The sequence below is a fragment of the Primulina eburnea genome, chromosome 1 (assembly GCF_022965805.1).
Source record: "Primulina eburnea isolate SZY01 chromosome 1, ASM2296580v1, whole genome shotgun sequence".
Taxonomy (NCBI): Eukaryota; Viridiplantae; Streptophyta; class Magnoliopsida; order Lamiales; family Gesneriaceae; genus Primulina; species Primulina eburnea.
Genome location: NC_133101.1, coordinates 54,379,736 through 54,404,545, shown reverse-complemented (window position 1 = coordinate 54,404,545; position 24,810 = coordinate 54,379,736). Strand labels below are relative to the sequence as shown.

General features: G+C 34.7%; 2 protein-coding genes across 9 annotated transcripts; one reads left to right on the top strand and one right to left on the bottom strand.

The window, feature by feature from the left end:
* Positions 1-7,143: 7,143 nt before the first annotated feature.
* LOC140831490 (uncharacterized) lies at positions 7,144-20,250 on the bottom strand. 8 transcript variants are annotated; one of them, XR_012117882.1, is made up of 8 exons: positions 20,032-20,250; positions 10,107-12,637; positions 9,906-9,993; positions 8,988-9,776; positions 8,252-8,860; positions 8,089-8,181; positions 7,919-8,020; positions 7,144-7,561 (listed from the first exon to the last, which is right to left on the bottom strand). XR_012117882.1 is itself a non-coding variant. In XM_073195252.1 (2 exons), the coding sequence occupies exon 2, from the start codon at positions 11,881-11,883 to the stop codon at positions 10,432-10,434; it is 1,452 nt and encodes a 483-aa protein (XP_073051353.1). In that variant the 5' UTR covers positions 11,884-12,637; positions 20,032-20,250; the 3' UTR covers positions 10,000-10,431. The 8 variants fall into 8 exon arrangements, 1 of the variants encoding a protein (XP_073051353.1); XR_012117883.1 differs by having other exon boundaries at positions 8,309-8,860; XR_012117884.1 differs by lacking the exon at positions 10,107-12,637.
* Positions 15,324-16,842, top strand: LOC140812626 (uncharacterized). Its single transcript, XM_073170947.1, has 2 exons — positions 15,324-15,589; positions 16,385-16,842. The coding sequence occupies exons 1-2, from the start codon at positions 15,433-15,435 to the stop codon at positions 16,810-16,812; spliced, it is 585 nt and encodes a 194-aa protein (XP_073027048.1). The 5' UTR covers positions 15,324-15,432; the 3' UTR covers positions 16,813-16,842.
* Positions 20,251-24,810: the final 4,560 nt, after the last annotated feature.

The following is a 24,810-nucleotide window of genomic DNA, read 5'->3' as shown; positions in this document are numbered from 1 at the left end:
AATTTAGCAGCAGGTGGAGACCAATTTTCGAAATTTACAGTGTTTATAATGGTGTAAATGTTAAATGGTATAGGGCGGTATTTATAGGGATGAGGTAAAAATCCTACTATAATTATTCTTTCCAAAATTTGGAGATGCTCCTTCCATAAATTCGAGATAATCATTCCATAAACATTGATATGCTTCCTTGTTGAGAAAAGCTGTCTTGTATGTAATATTTCCTTCCAATTTGATTGATATCCAGTCTTATTTCGAAATTAATACATGATTTGTACTGAAATTGAATTTCATGTATTTATTGACTTGAAATTTCCAATACCATTTATTATTTAATATTTCGAATTTATTATAACTCGAAAATAAATTCTTATACATGTCTATATTTCAAAATTGCACTCTCAAAATTTGGGGTTCTCACATATTCAGAAACAAACTCAATGAAGAAGGCACAGTGATCAGAAACAAAGCAAGATTGGTAGCTCAAGGTTTCAGACAAGAAGAAGGAATAGACTTTGATGAGACCTACGCACCAGTAGCAAGGCTCGAAGCAATCAGAATATTTTTAGCCTTTGTTGCTTTCAAGAATTTCAAAGTATATCAAATGGATGTGAAAAGTGCTTTTCTGAATGGTCTTTTACAAGAAGAAGTCTACGTCGAACAACCTTCAGGTTTTATCGATCATTTCTCACCTCATCATGTATTTAAATTACACAAGGCATTATATGGTCTAAAACAGGCACCTAGAGCATGGTATGACACCTTATCGCAATTTCTCATCGAACATGACTTTACAATAGGAGCAGTAGACAAAACTTTGTTTACTTTAGTCAAGAATAAGCATATACTTCTAGTGCAGATTTATGTTGATGATATTATTTTTGGGACAACTAACCCCAAATTGTGTGCAAAGTTTGGAAAATTGATGCAGGATAAATTCGAAATGAGTATGATGGGAGAATTAGCATTCTTCTTAGGATTACAGATTAAACAACTGGATACTGGAATTTTTATAAATCAAGCCAAGTACACCAAGGAGCTTCTGAAAAAGTTCGGTATGGAAACATGCTCTGCTCCTTCTACTCCAATGAGCTCATCTATTAAACTTGATAAAGATGAAAGTGGAATTCCAGTATAGGTAACCCAGTATAACGGTCTTATTGGTTCATTATTATATCTAACTGCCAGTAGGCCAGATATCATGTTTGCTATTTGTATTTGTGCTAGATTTCAATCTAACCCCAAACAATCTCATTATATTGCTGCTAAACATATTTTGAAGTACTTAAAAGGAACTCAAAATGTCGGCTTATGGTATCCCAATGATTCGTCGTTAAATCTTATTGGATATTCAGATGCTGATTACGCAGGTTGCAAACTAGACAGAAAAAGCACAAGTGGTTTTTGTCAATTTCTTGGTGATAGGCTGATATCCTGGTTTAGCAAGAAGCAGACTTCTATAGCCACATCTACTGCAGAAGCAGAATATCTGGCTGCTGGAAGCTGCTGCTCTCAAATATTATGGATTCATCAACAGTTAAAAGAATATGGAATTCAAGCCTCCGAATCAACTATTTTCTGTGACAATACCAGTGCCATTGCAATCACACAAAATCCAGTACTTCATTCTAGAACGAAGCACATAGACATCAGACATCACTTCATCTGAGATCATGTGCAGAAAAAGAACATTCGTCTGGAATATGTTTCTATTGAACAACAAACAGCAGATATCTTCACAAAACCTTTGCCAGAAAATAAGTTTTCTTATTTTCGAAATTCACTTGGTTTGATAGATTTAACTGGATTATTTATCATCATCTGTTATCTTGGCTTAGCTTTTCCTCTATGGTTATTTAGTTATTTATCGTATTTAACTAACAGTAAGTTATTTGCAGAAAAGCAGAAGGGAAAGTCAAGTACGTAAACGGAAACTTTATTAGATACCATTCCAGTACATTACATGATGCAGAAGTAAAAAAAAAACAGTAGATTTACAAATGCTCTTTAACCAGAAGTGTTACATTAAGCTTTTGTCTTCAGTAATATGAGCACCCTGCAGTTTGTTTGCAAAGTACTTCAGCAAGAATAAAGATTCCAGCAAGCTTGAGTCTAAAAAGAATCTAGCAAGCTTGGGTCTTGTCAGCACTAATGTATTATTAGATGCCTTACAGGGCATGATAGATGATATCAGCTTTATCGATCAACCAGCACTCTCTTATTGAATTAGCATGCTTCTGGAAGGGATCGATGCTACATATCAATATCAATGGAAGCAACAAATCTTTTTGATTGTTGATATTACACCTCCAGGAATTTGTTGATCATTACGTAAAGAATGATTTCCCCAAACTTCCTTCTGAACATTTCTTTGGCTCCTGGATCAGACTCTAACTCTCTTTTAACTTGAGCTTTCATTTTAGATTATGTATGTTTAACTTCGTTCAAGTTGTGCAGGCATTTATAGAAGAAACAAATACTTTTGCGACTGTTCATTTTCGACGATTCAGATTGCGATATTGTCAAGAGTCACTTGTCGCTTTAATGACCACTTATTAGTTGCGTTTACTGAGGGGGAACAGTATCTTAGTCAGACTAAGATTTTTACACCTTTTTCAGAAAACAGATAGAATATTTGTCTTTTCGATAAAACAACGAGTCTGTTGGTCTTATCCAAGTGCTCAAACATTTCAGCACCCTAAAACTTCCAGCAGACGTTGTCATAAAACGACAAATCCTCTTCTGATTATTCTTAGTAACCGTCTGGACAGCCCGCCTATTTCAAAATTTTCAAATCATTCGTGTCTCTGACAATTTCTGCAAATCTTTTCAAAACGCTCAAACATAAACATACTGACACGTGTCTTTATGTTTACTTGACGGCTGTATATTTATTTTAAATCTCATCTTTTCATCTTTACTGTTTCATAACTGTTGTTATTCAGCTACTGCTTTCTCTTCATCATCTCTATCTACTGCAAATTTCATCTGACCATCTCCTCGTACAGAAATGGCTGGAGCATACACTCTTAATGCATATTAATTCAACTTTGCTTCAGTTCTCAATGTCAAAGATGAGAACCTTGTTAATGTTTCAAGCCCTTGAGAAATCAGGTCTTCGAAAGTTCTTGGAAGCACCAGCTGTGATATACAAAAATGCTCTTCTGGATTTCTACGCTAAGGCAACTGCGCATGAAGGAAATATCGTTCACTATCAAGGAAATGCATCCATATCCATTGATGCCGCACTATTGGGAGCAACTTTCCTCCTTCCACTTTCAGGTATTTCTGAACTATCTGATATTTCCAAGCTTGAAATGTCTATTGCTCTCAGCACCTTCTCAGCCACTGGAGAAGAATTGTCTCCTTCTTGCCACAAAAAGTTACTCAAAATGGAATATCAAATTCTGGCTGATATTGTGGTAAAAGCTATATTAGTCAAAGCTGGCACGTTCGACAAGTTAACAAAGGAGAAAGTTCAAGTGATGGGTGCCATCACTAAGGGAACTAAAGTGGATTGGAGTCATTTCATATTCAGAATAATGAAAGACGTGGTCACCAAGAAAAGTTCTGGATTCGCTGTTCAAATCAGCACAATGCTCAAGGATGCTGGTTTCGCTTCTACAAGTGAACAAGATGTTGTTTCAGTAACAATGATTGATGCTGAGAATGTACTCGCTTTAAGGCCCAAGTCAACCGTGGCTGAATTCGTTGCCTTGAAAAAGGAGATTGGAGAAACTATTTCTGAGGCTCAGAAACCCCAACAAAAAATTAAGAGGAAAAGAGTGATCATCAATACTGATTCTGATAAAACAGTATCAGAAGAGTCTGCTGCTGATGTTCAACCATCTTTACCAACTCCAATCAAAAAGAAAGCACGGACTGTTATCAAACTCAAGAAGACAACAGCAGTCTCTGCAATTGAGAAAGTGCCAATCAGACAAGTGTTTCCAGAAGTGGTTCCATCTGCACGATCCGCTGCTCTTACTTCAGTGCAAGTTGCTGCCTCTGTTACAGCACCATCTTCTGCTTCTACTTTCAGACCAACGTCTGGAATAGTGATTCGAGAATCAACAAGCGGGTCTTCTGCATTTCGACCCATTTTGCCTATCTCATCAACTGACAAAGGCAAAGGAAAGATGATTGAAGAACCACCAGTTTTTGGACTCAAAACAACTGTGACCACAGGTGTTGATCTTCATTTGGCAGAAATCGAAAGCTCTGCAAATGATGACATGTATTTCTTTGACGAGTGGCACAAGGTCCGAATTTTTCATTCTTTTGCTTACTTCAAGACAAAAGGAGCCTACGGGAAAATAATGAACGCTGAGAAGAGGGTATTTCAGCTTGCCAAAACAGAAAATGTAATCGAGGCCCTGCGAAGAAGAAGTTACATCCTCGATCAGCTGAAATGTCAGAAGCTGGAATCGGTTCTGAAAGTTCTTGAATCAAATTTTGATCCTGCTATTCCTACTGCCGTCCAGGATCAAAACGTCATTTTGATTCTCACTGACAGATTGAAACAAATGAGTGAACAACTTCTTGCTCAAGAAAAGGGCTTTGGCAAGCCAATTGAATATCTAGTCGGCCTTGTTCCAGACTTTCACCAGATTCAGACAGTTGAGGAACGGACTACAGCCTCACCAAAGGCTCCTGCTCTCAGTACTCCTGCTTCTCCAACAAGGCCTATTCCGTCATCATCTCTTTTGTCTGTACATGAACTGGCTTCAGTTGAGGAAGTCATTGAGTCGATTGTTTCCACGTCCCCTACTACTCAGGCCGCAGTACTAGTTACTTCATTGCCACCATCACCCTCTCCAACCGCAGAACAACATATGGAAAAATCAGATGATATATCTCTTTTGCCAAATCTAGAGATATTTTCTGCTGATCATCAAGCAGAAATGAAAGCTCTTTTGGATCAACCATCTGAACCCATAACTGCAGAACCATCAGATTCACCTGTTGCCATTGTACCACCAGAAGAGAACTTGGTCTCCACCATGGCTGCTCCTGATGAAGAAATCGTTCCTGCCGTAGTTGCTGCTGAACCAACTGTCTCTGCCATTCCAGAAGAAAGCTCTGCTGATCCTGGTCTTTCCACTGCTGTGATAGACACCAATCCGATCTCTACTGCACTGATTATCACTGATCCTGTTCAAACTCTCACCAACACTCGCACTGCTGAAGTGAGGGAACGCATGCTTGCGCGAACCCCCTCCCCTGAATCAGATTCATTCAACATGGAGTTCCAGTTGATGTTCTACAAAGGGAACTCAATAACTTGTCTGATATAGTCAAACGGATGTCATGTGAGAACATATCAGAATTTACTGGTGCTCAATCCTTCAGAGATCGGATGGGCAAATACATATATAACACGGCGGAAACCATGGACAAGATGTATGCTGAAATCGTTGTTTTCAGACAAGCCATCACGAGAAATAACAGTCACATCGCGCTTGCTCAAGATGATATACTCAAACGACTCAACGAGCATGATAATCTCATTCGATCATTTTCCACCTCCATGGAAGTTTTGGATGCCAAGATTGATTCTCAAAATCAATCTCTCACTACTCTGAATGATCGCATCTCTACTCAAACTCCGTATCTGGAGATGCTAACCAATGGCATTCAGAATCTGTCTGGAAGAATGGATGACCTCTTGGCTCATGTAATTGCCGCTGATGCCAAAAAGGGGGAAGAAAGAAGAGATCCATCAGAAGCTCTAAGGCAATCAGAGGCTGAACCTTCAGATAGAAGATTTCAGGATCCTCAACATGAAGAAATCATTTACAGGGACATTGGAACTGATTGATTATTTACTCTAAGGCAATCAGAGGCTGAACCTTCAGATAGAAGATTTCAGGATCCTCAAGATGAAGAAATCATTTACAGGGACATTGGAACTGATTGATTATTTACTTTGTTACTTTATTAACTTTATCCTTTTGACACATGATTATCTGTTATTTAACGCTTTCCTACTGTTTAGGTTTTGGCATCACCACAAAGGGGGAAATTGATAGACATGAATTTAATTGTGGCGATGTAAATAAAAATCAGCAGACCGGCAGCACTCTTTAAAAAAACAGTAGACTAACTAGAGATCAGAAGCTATTGGTCTTGCAAAACCAAAGCAGTAGAAAGGATAAAAAAACAAAACCAGTAGAAGATGTTGCCTAACGTGACTACTTTAAATGTTACCGTTAAAACTCCAAGTACTAGTATTAATTGCAGCATTAAATACTATACAGAGTCATTTAATGCACTTTACCAAGTTTAGTATAAAACAGAACTGATTGTTTTATAGCTTTTATGCAAGAACCATTTTTGGTAACAAAGCTGATTCTATCAGTCATCTGAAGACATCTTCTGATTATGAACGTTGAACTCAGTCGCTTATATATTCGTGGAACAAATCCTTACACGACACAACACTTCGCATAATATCTTTTCAAGGATCAAAGCTTTTACTCAACAGACAACCTCAAAATTCCTTGATCACTTAGAGTTCAACACAAAGAAAAGTAGCACACGCTTCATAGCAAAATATCTGATCTTTTGAAGATCATCTTGTGCTACTGATTCTTACATTCTTCACAATCTTTTAAAATACATAATTTATCAGAAAGAGATTGTAATCTGAAAAGAGTTTTTTCAGAACTTTGTGTATCACATTATTTGTGAGTTGAGTAACTAAGAGTTTCAGTAGGCTAAGGTGTAAGTCCTTCTGAAGTGGGTGTGTACAAGAGTTGTACTGTAATATCCAAAGTCTTTTAGTTATACCTTCTGAAAACAAAAGAAGGGGAGACGTAGAAGATTTCATCTTCGAACTTCCATAAACAACTGCTGCCTACTGTTATTATTGTTTTTCTACTACTTCATCAGATTGTTTCCGCACGTATTTTTGTAATCTAGGTGAAGGTATACGCACAAGATAAACTACTATCTCTAACAAGATTTTAGTGCCTCATCAAAGGAGAAAGAAAAACGAGTAGAGTTTATTCACCCCCCCTCTAAACTCAACTTCGATCCTCAACATAAAAAAACTAATCTAATAATGTCCAAAAACAAACTAACTCAAATACTAATTAGATAATGTTGCAAAATTAAAAAACTCCATAGTCGTTGTTGCAAAATAAATAAAAAAAATCTACATAGTCATTGTTGGAGGCGAGGGAAGTGATGGAGGAGATCAAGTGGAAGAGCCTGTCAATGGAGGCTGAAAAGAGAAACCAGGAATGACCTGTTGCAAGTGTTGCAATAATGCATCAAATTTTTGTTGTTGCTCACCTATAGTCTGTTGTTGCTCATCGATCATTTGTTGTAGAGCCATAATTTTTACACCATCATCATTATACTTTGAGCTGATGTTTGTGGCCCTAGAACCACCCACTATAGATAGTTTAGGTACTGGACCTAAACCCTTGACGTAGCGAGAGCGTGAGCCTAAGACTTGCGTCATGATATTGACATCTTTGGGCTTATTCACATTATCCATAGTAGAGACAGACACTTCACCCTCTGGCTGAGTCGATCAAACTTTCACTATTTCAGCCTTAAAATAAATTAAATTATTAGTATTTAAAAAAATCATTGTTACTAAAAATATAATGGAAAAAAAGAAAATATGCTCTAAAACTAAATAATAAAGCATTTAATGGATTTCAATCCATTATTTTCTCTGATCCAAGCAAAGAAGCTTGACCATGCCAAAAAATTCAAAAGAATAAAATAAACAAACTAATCGAAGGAATGACACTCAAAAACACCAATAACAAAATCCAGAAAACATATACACCAATGAACATAAGAAAACCAAGACACGTATACATCGAGAGGGAAAAATTGGTATGTCACAAACAAAATAATTAATATTCATGGCTCTCCTAAAAAAATAGTAAAAGATACTTACATACTTTTGTGATGCCCAATCATTCTTCCATTTCCCTCCTTTGTGAAACAATTTCTCAAAGGTGTCGATCACACTCGGAAGCTATCCCGTCACAGGATCGGCCTTAAAAAATAAAACAGTTATTATCATATAAAATGTAAAAATAAATATTGTTTTATAATAAAACTTACAGCAGCGTGATAATGTTGAACCAAAGTCTTCGATCTATGAGCGCCTTCAAGTGGTCTACAAAACCGATTATTTGTATTCTTCTCGGATTTTTCCTACAAAATAAAAAATAAATTAGTGAAAGTAATAATAAAATATTTATCAACTAATCTAATTATTACTAACCATTTGTTTCTTCTTTCCAAAATAATCACAAAGAAAATCCTAATCATCTTGGCTTACTCCCTTATATGGCTTTCTCTTTGGTGCATCTTTATTTTGCAACCCGTCGAGTTGCTTCCAGTGCCTCCTCATCTTACATCTTCGTTCTCGAATTGCTCTCATGGCGAGCCGCTCTACCTCTGCCTTCACCACACTCGTCTTTGAATATGTAAATTTGTTTTTCAAAAAAAAAAAACCAAGTCATTAATACATAAATTCTTATTATTATATCATTAAAATAACATAATGTAAATTTCCAAACTTACATCAAGACGATCAAAGATGAGTTGTTTTTCAACCAAAGTGACATCATCCCAAGCTGTAATACGAGTAGATATTGTATCTCGGACTATTTGAGCTATCAAATTATTAAACCATTTTCTAGTTTCTCCAACACTACCCCCTGTATACTCTTCAAACTCAACCTCTAATTTATCATTTTTTCGCTTTCTCAATGCTTTTTCAAGAACTTTACTACAAGATTGTCGTCTCCATGTTGTCTGTCTGCCTCCTCCATCCCCTCCCGATCAACCCTCTCCAGTACCAGAACCACTAGCATTCAAACTAGACATCCTGTAAAAAAATATATTAAAAAAATTAATAATACGAATAATTTAATAACATCTAAAATCATTGAACAAATGAACAATAATATAGAGTATATATAAACCGAAAGTAATATGAAAAATATAATTCTTACTTTGTCTGAAGTAGTGTCATTATTTTCATTTTCAATACCATCATCCTCGTCAATTTCAACAGTACCGTTATCTTGTTCTTCATATTCTTCTAATGTGTCGTCTTCAAAATCGTCATCACTCACTACAAAATCACCTAAATTGTGCAACAAATGATCGATATTCATAACCTCGGTTGGTTCAACATCATCATGATGGAAGCTGGTATTCTCTAACTCTGGTAATTCTACCAAAAATTGCAATGATTGTGAATTCAATTCCTACACTACTTGAGAATCAAAACTAGTTGTGTCAACATCATTTTCAACTTCAACATTTGGATAGTCCCATAGATTACGTGGTGTATAAGACTGCACCAATTTTCACATTGGGCCATTCTTGATATCATTCAAGTAATATACTAACTTCTCCTGCGATGCAAGTATAAATGGATCATTCTTGTACCATTCTGCCCCAGTATAGATGCTCGTGAATATATTGTCTACTTGAATTCTTCTCTTCCTAGTATCAGTGTCAAACCATTTGCACTTAAATATCAACACATTGCAATCTTTTAAATAATACAACTCTATAACTTCTTGAAGAACGCCATAAAAGTTTTGCCCCTCTACTTCTGGTACAAGAATACCGCTATTTTGTGTGGTTCGTCTCACATCTCGTTGTTCCACAAGAGACTTAACACCATTGATAATAGCACCAGAGTACGAGTACACAGTGAAATTGGATCTATTAGCTAATGCATATAATTCATCTGTGGCAACATATGATCCAGCTTCTCGCATTTCATTAACCTAAAAAATGTTAGAGAAGTATGATAAAAATATATTATTTGATATGAAATAACTCAATTCAAATGCAACTTAATATTATTTAGAATTGAACAATTTTTTTTATTAACTTGAACATGTTATTTTACTTACCTTATCTCTAAACCACATTGGAAACTCAATTTCTTGTTGTTGTTCAACATTCTGCACTCCTCTAGTTATTAGATCATTTCGATGCTCCCTACATGATATTTAAAATATTATTATTAGTTGGGTAATATTTAAAATAATAATATTAACTAACAAAATGCATTTAAATAAAATCAATAACTGAAAAAGTTATAGATGACTTACTCAAGGTATTTCTCAATTTCTTGGCAATTATTTAAAACACACCACTCTGCCTTACTTCGTAACGAAGGCTCAAGAACTTTGACCTCTTTCTTGCCTAAAGGTCGACCAACATGCTTGAATATGGAAAGAACTCGAGACGGGCATGTGTTCACCCTTTCATATTTCTTTCTGGTTGGTTATATCGGGTTTCAATATCTTGAAAATACATAGAGCAAAAGGTTAAAGCCTCATTAACAATATAAGCTTCAGCAATCGACCCCTCTGGACGTGCTCTATTGTTAACATATTGCTTGTAAATACCCATAGCTCTCTCAATACAATACATCTATCTAAAATACACATGACCACCCATTATTGCCTCTTGTGGTAAATGAAGTATCAAGTGGACCATAATATCAAAAAAAGCTGGAGGGAATATTCTTTCCAACTTGCACAAAATAAGAACAACATTTGTCTGCAACAACTTAAGATCACTGACGTTCAAAGTCTTGTCACATATTTGCTGGAAGAAAGTACACAACTCAATGATAGTTTCACGAACTTCTTTTTTCCAGCATGACCTGATTCCTGTTGGCAATAAATGCTGGAGCAAAACATGACAGTCATGAGACTTAAGTCCCAATATTTTACCAGTGACCTCATTGACGTTTTTTGATAACTTGGCGGCAAAACCATCCGGAAACTTCACCGATTTGATAAATTGACAAAATAAGTGTCTCTCTTCAACACTGAATGAATATGTTGCTGGTGGCTTCTTCCATTTATTTCCATCTTTGTAGAGATGCAACTCTTTCCTAATCCCCATGTCTTGAAGATCTAGTCTTGCTTTTTCTGTGTCTTTTGATTTTCCTTCTATGTTCAACAAGGTTCCGAGAACATTATCACATACATTCTTCTCAATGTGCATTACATCCAAGTTATGTCGAAGTGGTAAGTATTTCCAGTATTCAAGCTGGAAAAATATACTTTTTTTCGACCAATTAAGCTCAATAATCGAACGCTTACACTTTATACCTCCATACTGCTTATGCTTTCCAGAAAGACCAACATGCACATGTTCTAATTGAGCTAAAATATCTGTAGCGGTTAATTCTTTAGGTGGAGATCTTGTTTCCACATTACCATCAAATTGTTTGCTTCGCCTCATTGGATCATTTAAAGGAAGAAAACGTCTATGCCCAACGTATGCTATCTTACTTTTTATGCATTTGGAAGGAGTTTCTTCGTTACAAGTTGGACATGCTTTATACCCTTTTGTACTCCATCCAGACATTAAAGCATATGCAGGGTAATCATTGATGGTCCACAAAACTGCTGCACGCATCAAGAAAATATCATTACTCGATGCATCTCGAGTATTCACGCCTTCCCACAATTTTTTAAATTCTTCAATTAGTGGCTGAAGGAACACATCCATGTCTTTTCCAGGAGATGTCGGTCCAGGTATTAATAAATTCAACATCATATTTTCAGACTTCATACACTTCCAAGGTGGTGTGTTATATGGAACAACCATAACAGGCCACATAGTATAAGTCGTGCTCATGCTACCAAATGGATTAAAACCGTGTGTTGCCAAACCAAGACGCACATTTCTAGGATCCATAGCAAATGCTGGAAATTTCACATCAAACATCTTCCAAGCAGAACCATCAGCGGGGTGCCTTAAAACACCATCATCTTTTAGCCGCTCAGCATCATGCCATCTCATATCTCTTGTTGTGTGCTTAGAACTATACAAACGCTTTAATCTAGGAGTTAGGGGAAAGTATCGCATCACATTTTTTGCTATTTTTTTCCTTTCGTATTTTTGTCAACCCATCTACTCACTCCACATACTGGACAATTTTGAAGCCCAACATTCTCTTTCCAGAAAAGAACACAATCATGTTCGCATACATGAATTGACTCGTACCCCAATCCCAGTTCACTTAGCTTTCTCTTTGCCTCATAGTGTGAGCCAGGTAATAATGCTTGAGGAAATGCCTGCTTCAACAACTTAAGTAACATATCAAAAGATTTGTTACTCCATTTGTTCAGTACCTTCACATGCATTAATTTTACCAAGAAATTAAGCTCCGAGAAATTTACACATCCCGAATATAATTCTTTCTCAATTTCCTTGAACATATCATCGAAATTATCAGTTCGCAAACCTTGATGTCGAATAGGCTCACTGGATTCTCCTATCTCTACTGGTCTAGTCAAATCAGCCAGAACGTCTATCATTTTATCTTGATCATCACTATCAGATAAAACTTCATGCTCTGTCGGTGGATGTTCATACTGCTCACCATCGTAGTCCCACACTTGTATGATTGTTGTATCCCATATTTTATTAGGTGTATCTCTACTAAGCGCAACGGCTGATACAGATGATTCAAACAAGTGTTACATGGGCATATTATTTCCCCATCTTCATTGATGTACTTGATAGCTCGTGTTACAAATGTTCGAACACCATTTTTATATTCGAGAGAGATTCTATTCGTCACACTCATCCAACTTTTGTCAATCGTCATTCTGAAAAACTAGAGTCAACAAATATATACATTAAGTTTCATTCAATGACATGAACATCAACAAGATTCCATACATTACTGTCTATCTCATTATTACTAAATAAAGAACAAATTATTAACTTCTAACAAATGATCCACGAACATTTTCAAAAAACTACTAAAAAATTTATCGACAAACCAAATAAAACAATGGAAAAAGATGTTGTAGTCATGTCTTACACACATGAGACATACATTGTAGTTCAATATATAATACAAAGGCCACATAGAAATTAAGAAACAAAATGTCGTTAATTGAAATTCTTGAACAATGACAATTAGGAACAACAAATTAAGATTTGAATGTTCTTTTGCTACCATTATGTGAAAATGATTTTATTTCTCAGCAAGTATTTTCACCAATAGTTGAAATATTAATTCTTTGTGAAAGGAATATTTTATTCCTTTATTATTTTGTTAAATTGATAATATCAATTTAAGATTTTGCCTTTCTAGACTAAAAAGATTTTATTTGATTTATTTCTAGATTATCAAATCTTGCTTGATTTATTTCTAAATGATAATATATTGGTTTACTAATTTCTATATGATAAGATCTTGATTGATATATGTATAGATATTATATGATTTTTTTTAATATGATTTTTATCTCCAAGATATTTTATCTTTGTTTAAAAGAGTTTTATATCTAATGAAATCTTGTTTCCATATTTTTTAGGACTCTTTTATGGAAGTGTTTCTAGGTCAAGCATTGGATATATATACATAGAGGATGGACGGCCGCAGTAGAGTTTTGAGGAGAGAGTTGGAGAGCTGAAGCTTTTCGTGTGAGTCCTTTGCTGTGACTCTTTCATGAGGTCGGCAGAAGAACGCATACATAGAAGAAAAATACAAAAGCCGAACCTATATTTTGTTGAGGCGTTTTTGTGTGATTGTGTGATCACTTTGTTGTGGAGAGGATCTGCTGGAGGTTTTTCGGGAGTGCACATACAGAGTTCAGATTGTGCAAAGTTTGTGTGATTGATTCACTGTTATACCGTGTTGCCGATTGGTGTTGCCAACACTCAACAACAACACTGACGCAGAGTGTTGATCGAAGAGTGTCGTCGTTTGGTTTTAAGCAACACGCTTTTTATTTTATGCATCTAGTTTTTATTGGTTTGTTTTGATGCATTTTTAATTCCTTGGAGTGTCAAGGAATTTGGTTTTGTTTTCTCAATAGTATTGTTGTTTTTTGTGTAAACGATTTACATAATTTTTCTAGTGAATGTTTTTGCCATGAGGCACCGCACAAGTATTCGTACTTGTGCATAATTTAAATCTGGTGTTAATTTATTAAAGTTATATTTGTGTGTTAAATAATTAATTTCCGCTGTCGTGTTGTGTACAGTGTTGACAACACCGGACACAACACTAACTTCTGATACACACATTATAATGTTTTAATATTTTAATTTCCTGTACAACAATTCCTTACAAGTGGTATCAGAGCCAACGCTTGATACACTAAGTGATTGATTCTGGTTTATTGTTGTTTTTTTTACAGGAAATTTAACAGAATCCCAATGGACGTACTATCCACGAAAATTGTTGTTTTGAAGGAAAAATGCTGGCTGCAAGTCAACCCGCACGGTGTTGCCTCTGGTGTTGCAACACCGGGCCGCAACACCACTTCAAAATCCTTGTGTCTCAATGCTAAATCTCACGGTGACTCAGGTAATCATGAAATCCAGGATAATGATTCTGATGAACTCACATTTGAATGTGTGCAGGCTATGTATGAGGAGCTATACGAAGATTGGATCAAACGAAATAAAATAAATTTGATCCTCACCAAGGAGAATACTGATCTGAAAGAATCTGTGTCTCGACTCGAAGTCTTATTGAATAAAAGAGATCTTGAATTGTGCAAAGTCAAGGATGAGCTTGAGAATGCCTCAAAGACTATTGGAAAATTCAACTCAAGTTCGTCAAAACTTGACTCAATGCTAACAATGGGAAAGGATGGCAGAACTGGTCTTGGATATGTTGAAAGCGCATATGAACATGGTGAATCTTCCAACTCCGGATCAAAATCAACTGTGTTTGTAAAGGGAATTAAAGACAATTTTGTCCCTTTAATGGTGAACCCTCCTATGGAGAATCTGCCAATCTCAAATCTAGCATTGGAACAAAGGCCGAAACAAAATAGAGCTTCTTCCTCTCCTTTGAAAGTTGATCCTCCGGTGAAGATATCACAAATCAAGAATCCAGTGTCAACGTCCAAACCAAAGCAAAGAAAGAGACATTTTATCTGCCACTACTGCTATAAGCCTGGGCACATCAGACCCTTCTGCTACAAACTAAGAGACGACTACCTGAATTGGAAATCAAATCAGGTGTTGCCCACCGTGTTGTCCAACACCAGGCGCAACACCACAGTCAAGAAATCTTCCACAAGGAAAGTTTGGGTACCTAAAACTGTTATTCGATGCAATATCATTTATACTTCTTTAAAAACTGACATTGCAGGTGCATGGTACTTCGACAGTGGGTGCTCACGCCACATTACCGGATCTAAAGAACACCTCACGGATTATGTTGAAATAAAAAGTAGGAGTGTAACCTATGGTGGTGGTTCCAAAGGAAGAATTGTAGGCAAAGGAACCCTGAACATTGATGGGCTTCCTGAACTTCACAATGTTCTACATGTTGAAGGACTTAACTCAAACTTAATAAGCATAAGTCAACTTTGTGATGATGATTTACATGTTAAGTTCAATAAAATTAATTGTGAAGTTTTTAATGATGCCAATGTTTGTGTAATGTCAGGTACTCGTTCTGCTGAAAATTGCTATCAATTGGGAGAAGGTGATGATTGCCGAAGTGCCAAGGTGAGTGATTTAGACATATGTCATCAAAAACTGGGACACGTGAGTATCAATACCTTGAAGAATCTGCGTAAGTTTGATGCTGTGAGAGGTATGCCCAATTTAAATTTAGGTGTTGTGTATGTCTGTGGTCCATGCCAGAAAAGTAAACAAACCCGTGTTGCGCACCCGGTGTTGCAACATTTTGGGACAACACAGTGCCTTGAACTTTTGCATATGGATATACTGGGTCCAATGGATGTTGAGAGTTTGGGTGGTAAGAAATATTCGTTTGTTTGTGTTGATGATTTTTCTCATTTTACTTGGGTAAGTTTTCTTAGAGAAAAATCAGATACATTTGATGCTTTTAAGAAGTTGCATGCTAGGATAAAAAATCTGTATGATATGAGGGTGGTTAAAATAAGAACCGATCATGGTGAGGAGTTTGAAAATTCTCATTTTATTTCTTTGTGCCATAAGAAAGGTATCACTCATGATTATTCATCTCCGAAGACCCCTCAAAAAATCGGCATAGCTGAAAGGAAAAATCGAACCCTCCTAGAAATGGCTCGGGTCATACTTAGTTCTAAGAATGTGTCAAAATATTTTTGGGCCGAAGCTTTAAATACGGCATGTCACATTTCCAACCATGTTTATTTAAGGAGTGGTTCTACAATGACCTCATATGAGATTATAATAGGAAGAAAACCAAACCTTAACTATTTTCATATTTTTGGATGTGTAGGTTATGTGTTGAATGATAGAGATCATCTAGCTAAATTTGATTCAAAAAGTGATAAATGTCTTTTTCTTGGATACTCTACAAATGGTCGTGCTTATCGTGTATTTAATCTGAGAACTATGACTACAATGGAATCAATTAACGTTGTGTTTGATGATCTTGCAGATCTGACAGTTAAAACACCGGAGACTGATGTAGAAGAATTGCTGGATATAAGTGAGGCACTGACCAGAAACAGTGTTGAGTCTGGTGTTGAGACCAGTGAGGCAACACCAAGCACAACACCGCCTCTGAACCGAACAGAAACTGTGGATAATGATAACAATGATAATGATGATGTGGTGATTAATTGTGAAAGAGAAATTCCCAGCAAGATTCAGAAGAATCATCCATCATCACAAATCATTGGTGAATTACATGATGGTGTGCAAACAAGAAACAAAGAAAATGTGGACTACCGCAAAATGATTGGTTTAATATGCATGAGCTCCACGTTTTCCCAGGTAAGTCACTCGTGTTTTGTGTCTCAAATTGAACCCAACAATAATAATGATGGTACATTGTGTCAACTCAAGTGTTATAGACATTTCTAAGAATCCTATTCAACACACTCGAACAAAACACATAGATATAAGACGTCACTTTATTCGATATTTGGTTGAAAAAGGCATAATTCGACTGGAATTTGTTAGAACTGAGAATCAACTGAATGATATATTCACGAAACCTTTGGATTTTGAGAGATTTTCCAATCTTCGGAAATCTCTCAGCATGTGTGTACTTTAAACATTTGTTCAGTGTTGTCCATGGTGTTGCCAACACCAGAGACAACATCCGTTTGTGCATGACTATTTTTAGGATGTTAGGCATACTGTATAATCATCCTATTTATTTGTGTAATGACTGAACAGTGAAGGCAAATTTCTGAAAGGTACCCTCTGAGTGTTCATACTTCCAATCGTATGTTGAGAAATAGTTTTTGCTCAAATCCAAGGCATTGAGTAGTTGAGGACATTCATGAAAATCGCGATCTTGTCTAAAGTGAAAAGATGACTTGGAAAATGTGAGCAAAAGGAGAAAAATAGAAAAGAGGTAAATAAAAAAATTGTTTAGAAGAAAATGGAAAAAGCTACCTAGAGGAGTCCATTGAAGACCGTTCTTCTAGTGTGGGAGCTACCACTTCTAAGTAAAAAGTAATGGAAAAAGCTACCTAGGGGAGTCCTTTGAAGACCGTTCTTCTAGTGTGGGAGCTACCATTTCTGATTCAAAAGAATTTTATGGAAGTTTGAATAAAACTCAGTGGTGTTGCCTGGAGGTGTTGCCAACAACAAGTTCAGACACAACACAATGTATACACTGTCTGACATTTCGATATCTCATCATATTGGAGGCATATTTAGGACATGCATATTGATTTTTGTTTCGTGAATTCATCGTGTTCAGTGACATATCAGTATTGACTCATGACGGTTGATGAAAACCTTGATTACCTAAATTTTGAATTTATTTGACTACTTGTGTCAGTGGGTTATAAGCGACGTGGGTTTTCACAGGATATTCTTTTGAAATCGTCGTAACACGAGTTTGAATCAATTTTTCTATTTGTTTTTGGGATAGAACCGTAATTAGTGTTTTGGGTAAATTTCGAACATATTACCTTCACCGTGCAAATTCTCTGGAGCTGAAGGATTGAATCGATTTTCTTTTCTAAGAGTAAATATGTTTTGTTGTTGTTAAATGCCTGATAATTACTCTTGCTTGTTCTCATTTACCCTCACAATCTTTCTTACTCTCGTGATTTCTTTGTGGTTTTTTTTCTGTGCTTAACTCCTGATATATCTTTATAATTTTCTCTCACGTTCTACACATAGCTGAGTATAATCTGCTTTTGGAAGTTGGCTTACATTCTGGCCAAAAAGGGGGAGTATGAGGACCAAAAATGCAAAACAATGATGCTGAAGCATCTGGAGTTGCTGAGATTGAATGAAAACTTATTCTCTGTCTTTAATGTTGTTTTTGGGTTGCTCTTATTCTTTATGTTTTCAGGTGTTTTAATGATGGTGTTGACAACACTGTCAACAACATCAGTGCTCTTACATGTTCAATTCAGGGGGAAACGAACCTTGACTCAGGGGGAGAAGGCAGGGGGAGCTTAATGACGGTGATGCTTACCAAGATTATCATTTTTGAATGTTTTGTCCAGAAAGGCAAAAAGGGGGAGATTGAAAGGAATATTTTATTCCTTTATTATTTTGTTAAATTGATAATATCAATTTAAGATTTTGCCTTTCTAGACTAAAAAGATTTTATTTGATTTATTTCTAGATTATCAAATCTTGCTTGATTTATTTCTAAATGATAATATATTGGTTTACTAATTTCTATATGATAAGATCTTGATTGATATATGTATAGATATTATATGATTTGTTTTAATATGATTTTTATCTCCAAGATATTTTATCTTTGTTTAAAAGAGTTTTATATCTAATGAAATCTTGTTTCCATATTTTTTAGGACTCTTTTATGGAAGTGTTTCTAGGTCAAGCATTGGATATATATACATAGAGGATGGACGGCCGCAGTAGAGTTTTGAGGAGAGAGTTGGAGAGCTGAAGCTTTTCGTGTGAGTCCTTTGCTGTGACTCTTTCGTGAGATCGGCAGAAGAACGCATACATAGAAGAAAAATACAAAAGCCGAACCTATATTTTGTTGAGGCGTTTTTGTGTGATTGTGTGATCACTTTGTTGTGGAGAGGATCTGCTGGAGGTTTTTCGGGAGTGCACATACAGAGTTCAGATTGTGCAAAGTTTGTGTGATTGATTCACTGTTATACCGTGTTGCCGATTGGTGTTGCCAACACTCAAGAACAACACTGACGCAGAGTGTTGATCGAAGAGTGTCGTCGTTTGGTTTTAAGCAACACGCTTTTTATTTTATGCATCTAGTTTTTATTGGTTTGTTTTGATGCATTTTTAATTCCTTGGAGTGTCAAGGAATTTGGTTTTGTTTTCTCACTAGTATTGTTGTTTTTGGTGTAAACGATTTACATAATTTTTCTAGTGAATTTTTTTGCCATGAGGCACCGCACAAGTATTCGTACTTGTGCATAATTTAAATCTAGTGTTAATTTATTAAAGTTATAATTGTGTGTTAAATAATTAATTTCCGCTGTCGTGTTGTGTACAGTGTTGACAATACCGGACACAACACTAACTTCTGATACACACATTATAATGTTTTAATATTTTAATTTCCTGTACAACAATTCCTTACACTTTGCGTCTGAGATTTCATTTTTTTCTTTGCTACAAGTATGCTTCCGTGGTCTGTGTCCATTGAGACTGTGTTTCTTCATGTCTATATTTACCAAATGAGTTTCTAATGTGCTAGTATCTGTCATTAGCTTTCAAGGAAGATATGTGTTGGCATTGAACATGTATTTGACTGATAACTATTCTGTTTTTTCATTTATAAGCTTAAAAGGCAACGGGAAAAAGTTAATTGCTCGAGCTATTTTATTCTCGAAAGAATATCACCTATTCTCGAAAGAATATCACCAACGAAAAGATTTTCCCTTGTTTTGGCATGCTCACATTTCTTGGGTTAGAGTTACACTATATGGACCGATAATCATCCTTCCGAAACGAGGCGTTTCGTATCCATTCCCCATCTTTACAAAGAAGGCCCAATATTCTTAGGTAAAACGGTTTAATATTTGAAATAGAAAGTGCGTAATTATATACTCAATCGAAATGTTTAAAAATTGACCATCAAAGATTGGGTAACTAAAATTATGCAGCTTTCTTCACCTCAACAGATTCGATGTCGATGAAATCCGGCCCTGCCTCTTCTGATTAACAACAGCTCTCTGAAAATCTTTCACTTGAAGCCACTTCCCCATAGAAGAAAAGAACGATCACGATGATTGAGGATTCTATGAGGCGGGAGAGATTTGGGGATAGAAGAGAAGAATGATCACGCTGATTTGAGGATTCTATGAGGCGGTATAGATTTGGAGATTCTATAAGGCGGGGAAAATTGGGGGAGAAATAGTGGGAGAATGAATACTTATAATAAATAATACAAACATAATAAAAAAATTATAATTTTGTATATAAATAAATAAATATATATATAATACATATAAAAAATAAGTTATAAAATAATAACTTTTGCGAAACAAAAACTGAATATGAGTCAAAATAATAATGAAATAAAAGTTTTTATAATCGTGGAAAGTTTTTCATTATAAATTTAATATATTATTTTTTCAGTTAATTTTTTATAAAACATTTAAATATAAGATCGAAATGAATTAAATAAATATTAATCAACTAAAAATTAACAAACATATATTTGATTCACTAAAAATTATCTTATAAAATATATATGATCTATATAAAAAAATTATTAAATTAATTAAATTTTGGATATTTTCTGCATGTTCGGTTTTGACACATAATCTGAAATCTAATAATATAAATTTCATTTTTAGCATTTGTATCCAAAATAATAAAAAAAAAAAAACTCGGTTGTCGGTTAGATTCAATTCCGTTACTAATTTTTTCGATTTGAATTTCTGATTTCCGATTTTAACAAAAGTTTGAACACTCATGAGACACACTTAAAACTTAATGGAATAATGGAAAATATATTAAGTTTAGATGTTAATATGAGATGTGTAATGAAATGAATCGAGCTATACAATGAAAAATTAATGGCTCGAATTCAGATTGTAATACATATAATCAGGCTCGAGCTCGATTCAAAGTTGAAAAATGTAAAATATTTTGCTCTCGAGCTATTCGAATCATTAAATGCTTGAAATTTATTTATTTAATATATATTAATAAGATATCAAAGCTCGCGATCGGCTCAAGAACTATATATAGACCCAAATAATTTGAGCTTAAGTTAAGTTGAATTCAAATTAAATATTTTCTGAGTCGGTCCAAAAAGCTCATGAATAGGCTCAATTCGTTTACATTCGTTGATATTGAAAAATAAAAGCTATTCGGTGACGCACAAAGGCCAATGATTCTCGTTGCGAAAGGACTCTCCACGCTTTAGCGACGTTGAGTATAGGATGCGTCGTTAAATGTACCAATGAAATAACTTTTCCATCAAAAAAATTCGGCAACGCTTGCTACGCATCGTGAAAAGATTAACTAATTTTGCGACGCTCTAGGATTATCTTTCTTCGACGCTTTAACTGAGTCATGTCGCCAAAGGACCTAGAATGTTGGTGGGAAAATTTCCCGCCACGTATCAGCGACGTTCAGTGTGTTCTATGTCGTCAACTGCTTACATTTCGTGACGCGTTAGCTTTGTTTCGTCGCCAAATAACCCAAAATAAATGGGGGAAAATGAACGCACATGATTCGCTATTTCAGCGACGCTGAGCACTTTATGTGTCGCCAAATGACGCCATAAGACTACGTTCAATGTTCGGTGCGTCGCTATAGGTCATATTTCGACAATTATTGCGCACAACAATCTTCCTCTCAATAATTACACTCCTTGCAATCAATGGGAATCGAACCGTTATGTTTAGAATTTGGTTGTGGTTAGGGAAAAAACAAAGACATAGTACATTCATGTGAGCATCGATGCATCATAGTATGTATGAATAATATGCAACTATTTTTGTCAACTTTGGGTCTTCCATATAGTTGACAATCTTTGTAACATTTGTTATACTTTTTTTCTTAATTTGGTGTAATGTTGCAGCTGAATTTCAATATAATTGATAGTTTGATGAACCTCATCAATTAGCATCTATTTTTATTTGTAGGTATTGTGATGCTAAAATATTTGAATACGAAACTCAAACATTATGTCTTGACAATAGTAAAACTAAGTTTGCCGAAGCAGCAATGTTGCATGAGTTACTAAATATGTTCACATGAAATTCTTTGATGACTATTTAATTTAGGAGGAAATACGAATATATAATAGTATTTTCCAAAGATCTTGCTTCTTTTTCTCATGGTATTTATATTTTGAATTCTTGGTCAAGTATTTCATACACTTCCTCTTTTGTTGCCAAGTAAACAAGGCCTAATTCATTTCGAGTTATACTTTTGGGATAATTAGGTGTGTGATTTGCATATGGGTGACTAATGGTTGAAAACATATTTACAAAATTTGGATAATATTTAAATGCGTTTAAATATCATTAGGTTTATGAGTATTTATCAGTTAAAATAAAGCAAAACATAATAGAAAAAAAGCAATACGACAATAAATTATATATATTCACTCATCTGTCACACTTTTGAATGCACTTCTATTGTGATTTTGACATAATGACAATTTTCTCAAGTCAGAAAGTATGTTTTTTCATTCAAACACAAATCATAAGGAAAAATAATATAATAGAATAACAGGATAATGGATTTTTGCAATACCTAAATCACTATTTATTTAAATGGAACACTGACGAACAATTATTAAATTATTTAACAAAAATTATAATATTAATGTTAAAATAAAACAACTAAAATTGTTATTAAACTCAATATCAATTATTCTTATACTAATTTTTTTACATTTTAACGATTTTGTTTATCTTTCTCTATTTTTTTCAAAATTACATATTTTAAATAGTTATTTATATCAGAATCTATCTTTTGTAAATTAATATTGATGCCCCATATTTTCATGTGAAATAAAAATTTTCAAATAATATGAGTTAAATAAATGTATAACTTAGTCAAAAAATAAATAGATATGTGTAATAAAACACAAATTTATAAAATATAAAACGCTAAATAATAAAAAAGAATAAAAAAATCATACATGAAAGTTTTACTCTCTAAATATGCTAATAAATTATTCGTGTAATTCATATTTATTATAAAGATAATATCATACATTAAATTCAAAAGTAGAAAGTCTCATTAATTTTTTTCGTCAATAATAAATCAAATTTCTTTGCAAACAAACATTAGAAAATTTACAAAAGAGTACCTAAAATTCACTTGTTCTCAATGTCAGATTCGTTACAAAGACACGATAAGAAATATGACATTTGTTGACATATTTTTAAAGACACACTTGTGTACTACTATAAGATATGTCGACTTATTGAGACATTAGTTTAAAAACACAATTGTTAAAAATTAAAAATTAAATAAATATTATATTATGGTATTTTTTTTCAACATGTGTCGTCAATTTAACCAAAAAATTAAATAGGGTGCTTCCAATTTCTAATCTCAATCGTAAAACCATTTTTTGAGCAAGTCCAACCTGACTGCCACCACCCCGACCTATGTCTTAATATTTTCAGAAAAATTTAATTTAATAGAAATGCTATCATTAGGTGTAAATTGAATGAGTTATTTTATAATGACCGGATCGATATTAATTATAAAATAACATAAATAACATAGAAAACGCACATAAATTGAGTAATTTACTTTGTAATGATTTGATCTATATTATAAAATGACACAATAACCTAGAAGCACATAAAATGCTTGAAAAATCCATAAAACAAAACAAATATATAAAATAAAGAAAACATATAAGAAAATTCGAAATTCAACACTCATATATGTATATGAATTCAAATACATATATTTCAAATGTGTTCAAATATATTTTTGTTATTTTAAAGAAGCAAAACCATGAAACTCAAATCAACTCTTTGCATGTTTATATTGTGTTTCATGTTATTAGGATGTATTTCAAATTCATCCAATAATGATGTATTTGAAACTCATTATACTTTATGTTGGGTGTAATAATTGTTCTTGCTTGGTAGAGCGATCGAACCGTGATGCTTGAGTTGTTGTGCGGTTTAAAAGATTTGAGTTGCACCATTACCACTAGCTATAGCTTTTGGTAAAGCGGTAATCACTCGGTCCTGCAATTGTTATTAGAGCCAAGGTCACGGATTCGATTCTCATTGATTGCAAGGAGTGCAATTATTGGGAGAGAGATTGTTGGGTGCAATAATTGTCCTTGCTTGGTAGAGCGATCGAACCGTGGTGCTTGAGTTGCTGTGCGGTTTAAAAGATTTGAGTTGCACCATTACCACTAGCTATAGCTTTTGGTAAAGCAGTAAACACTCGGTCCTACAATTGGTATCAGAGCCAATGTCACGGATTCGATTCCCATTGATTGCAAGGAGTGCAATTATTGGGAGAGAGATTGTTGGGTGCAATAATTGTCCTTGCTTGGTAGAGCGATCGAACCGTGGTGCTTGAGTTGATGTGCGGTTTAAAAGATTTGAGTTGCACCATTACCACTAGCTATAGCTTTTGGTAAAGCGGTAAGCACTCGGTCCTACACTTTATGTAATAATGTGTAAAAAAGTAAGATATGAATTTAAAATTTGATATATTATTTTATTATTAACAATAAATCTATACCTGAAATATATGTATTTCATATCCATATCCGCAAATGCGACCTAAAGATAATGTCTTGGATATAGGGATGTAATCGAGTCGAGCCGAGCCGAACTCTTGAATGTTTGAGCTTGGTTCGTTTATAATCGAGCCGAGCTCGAGCTTTATTTAACGAATATATACATACCTCACGAGCTTATTCAAGCTTTTATCGAGCCTAAACAAGCT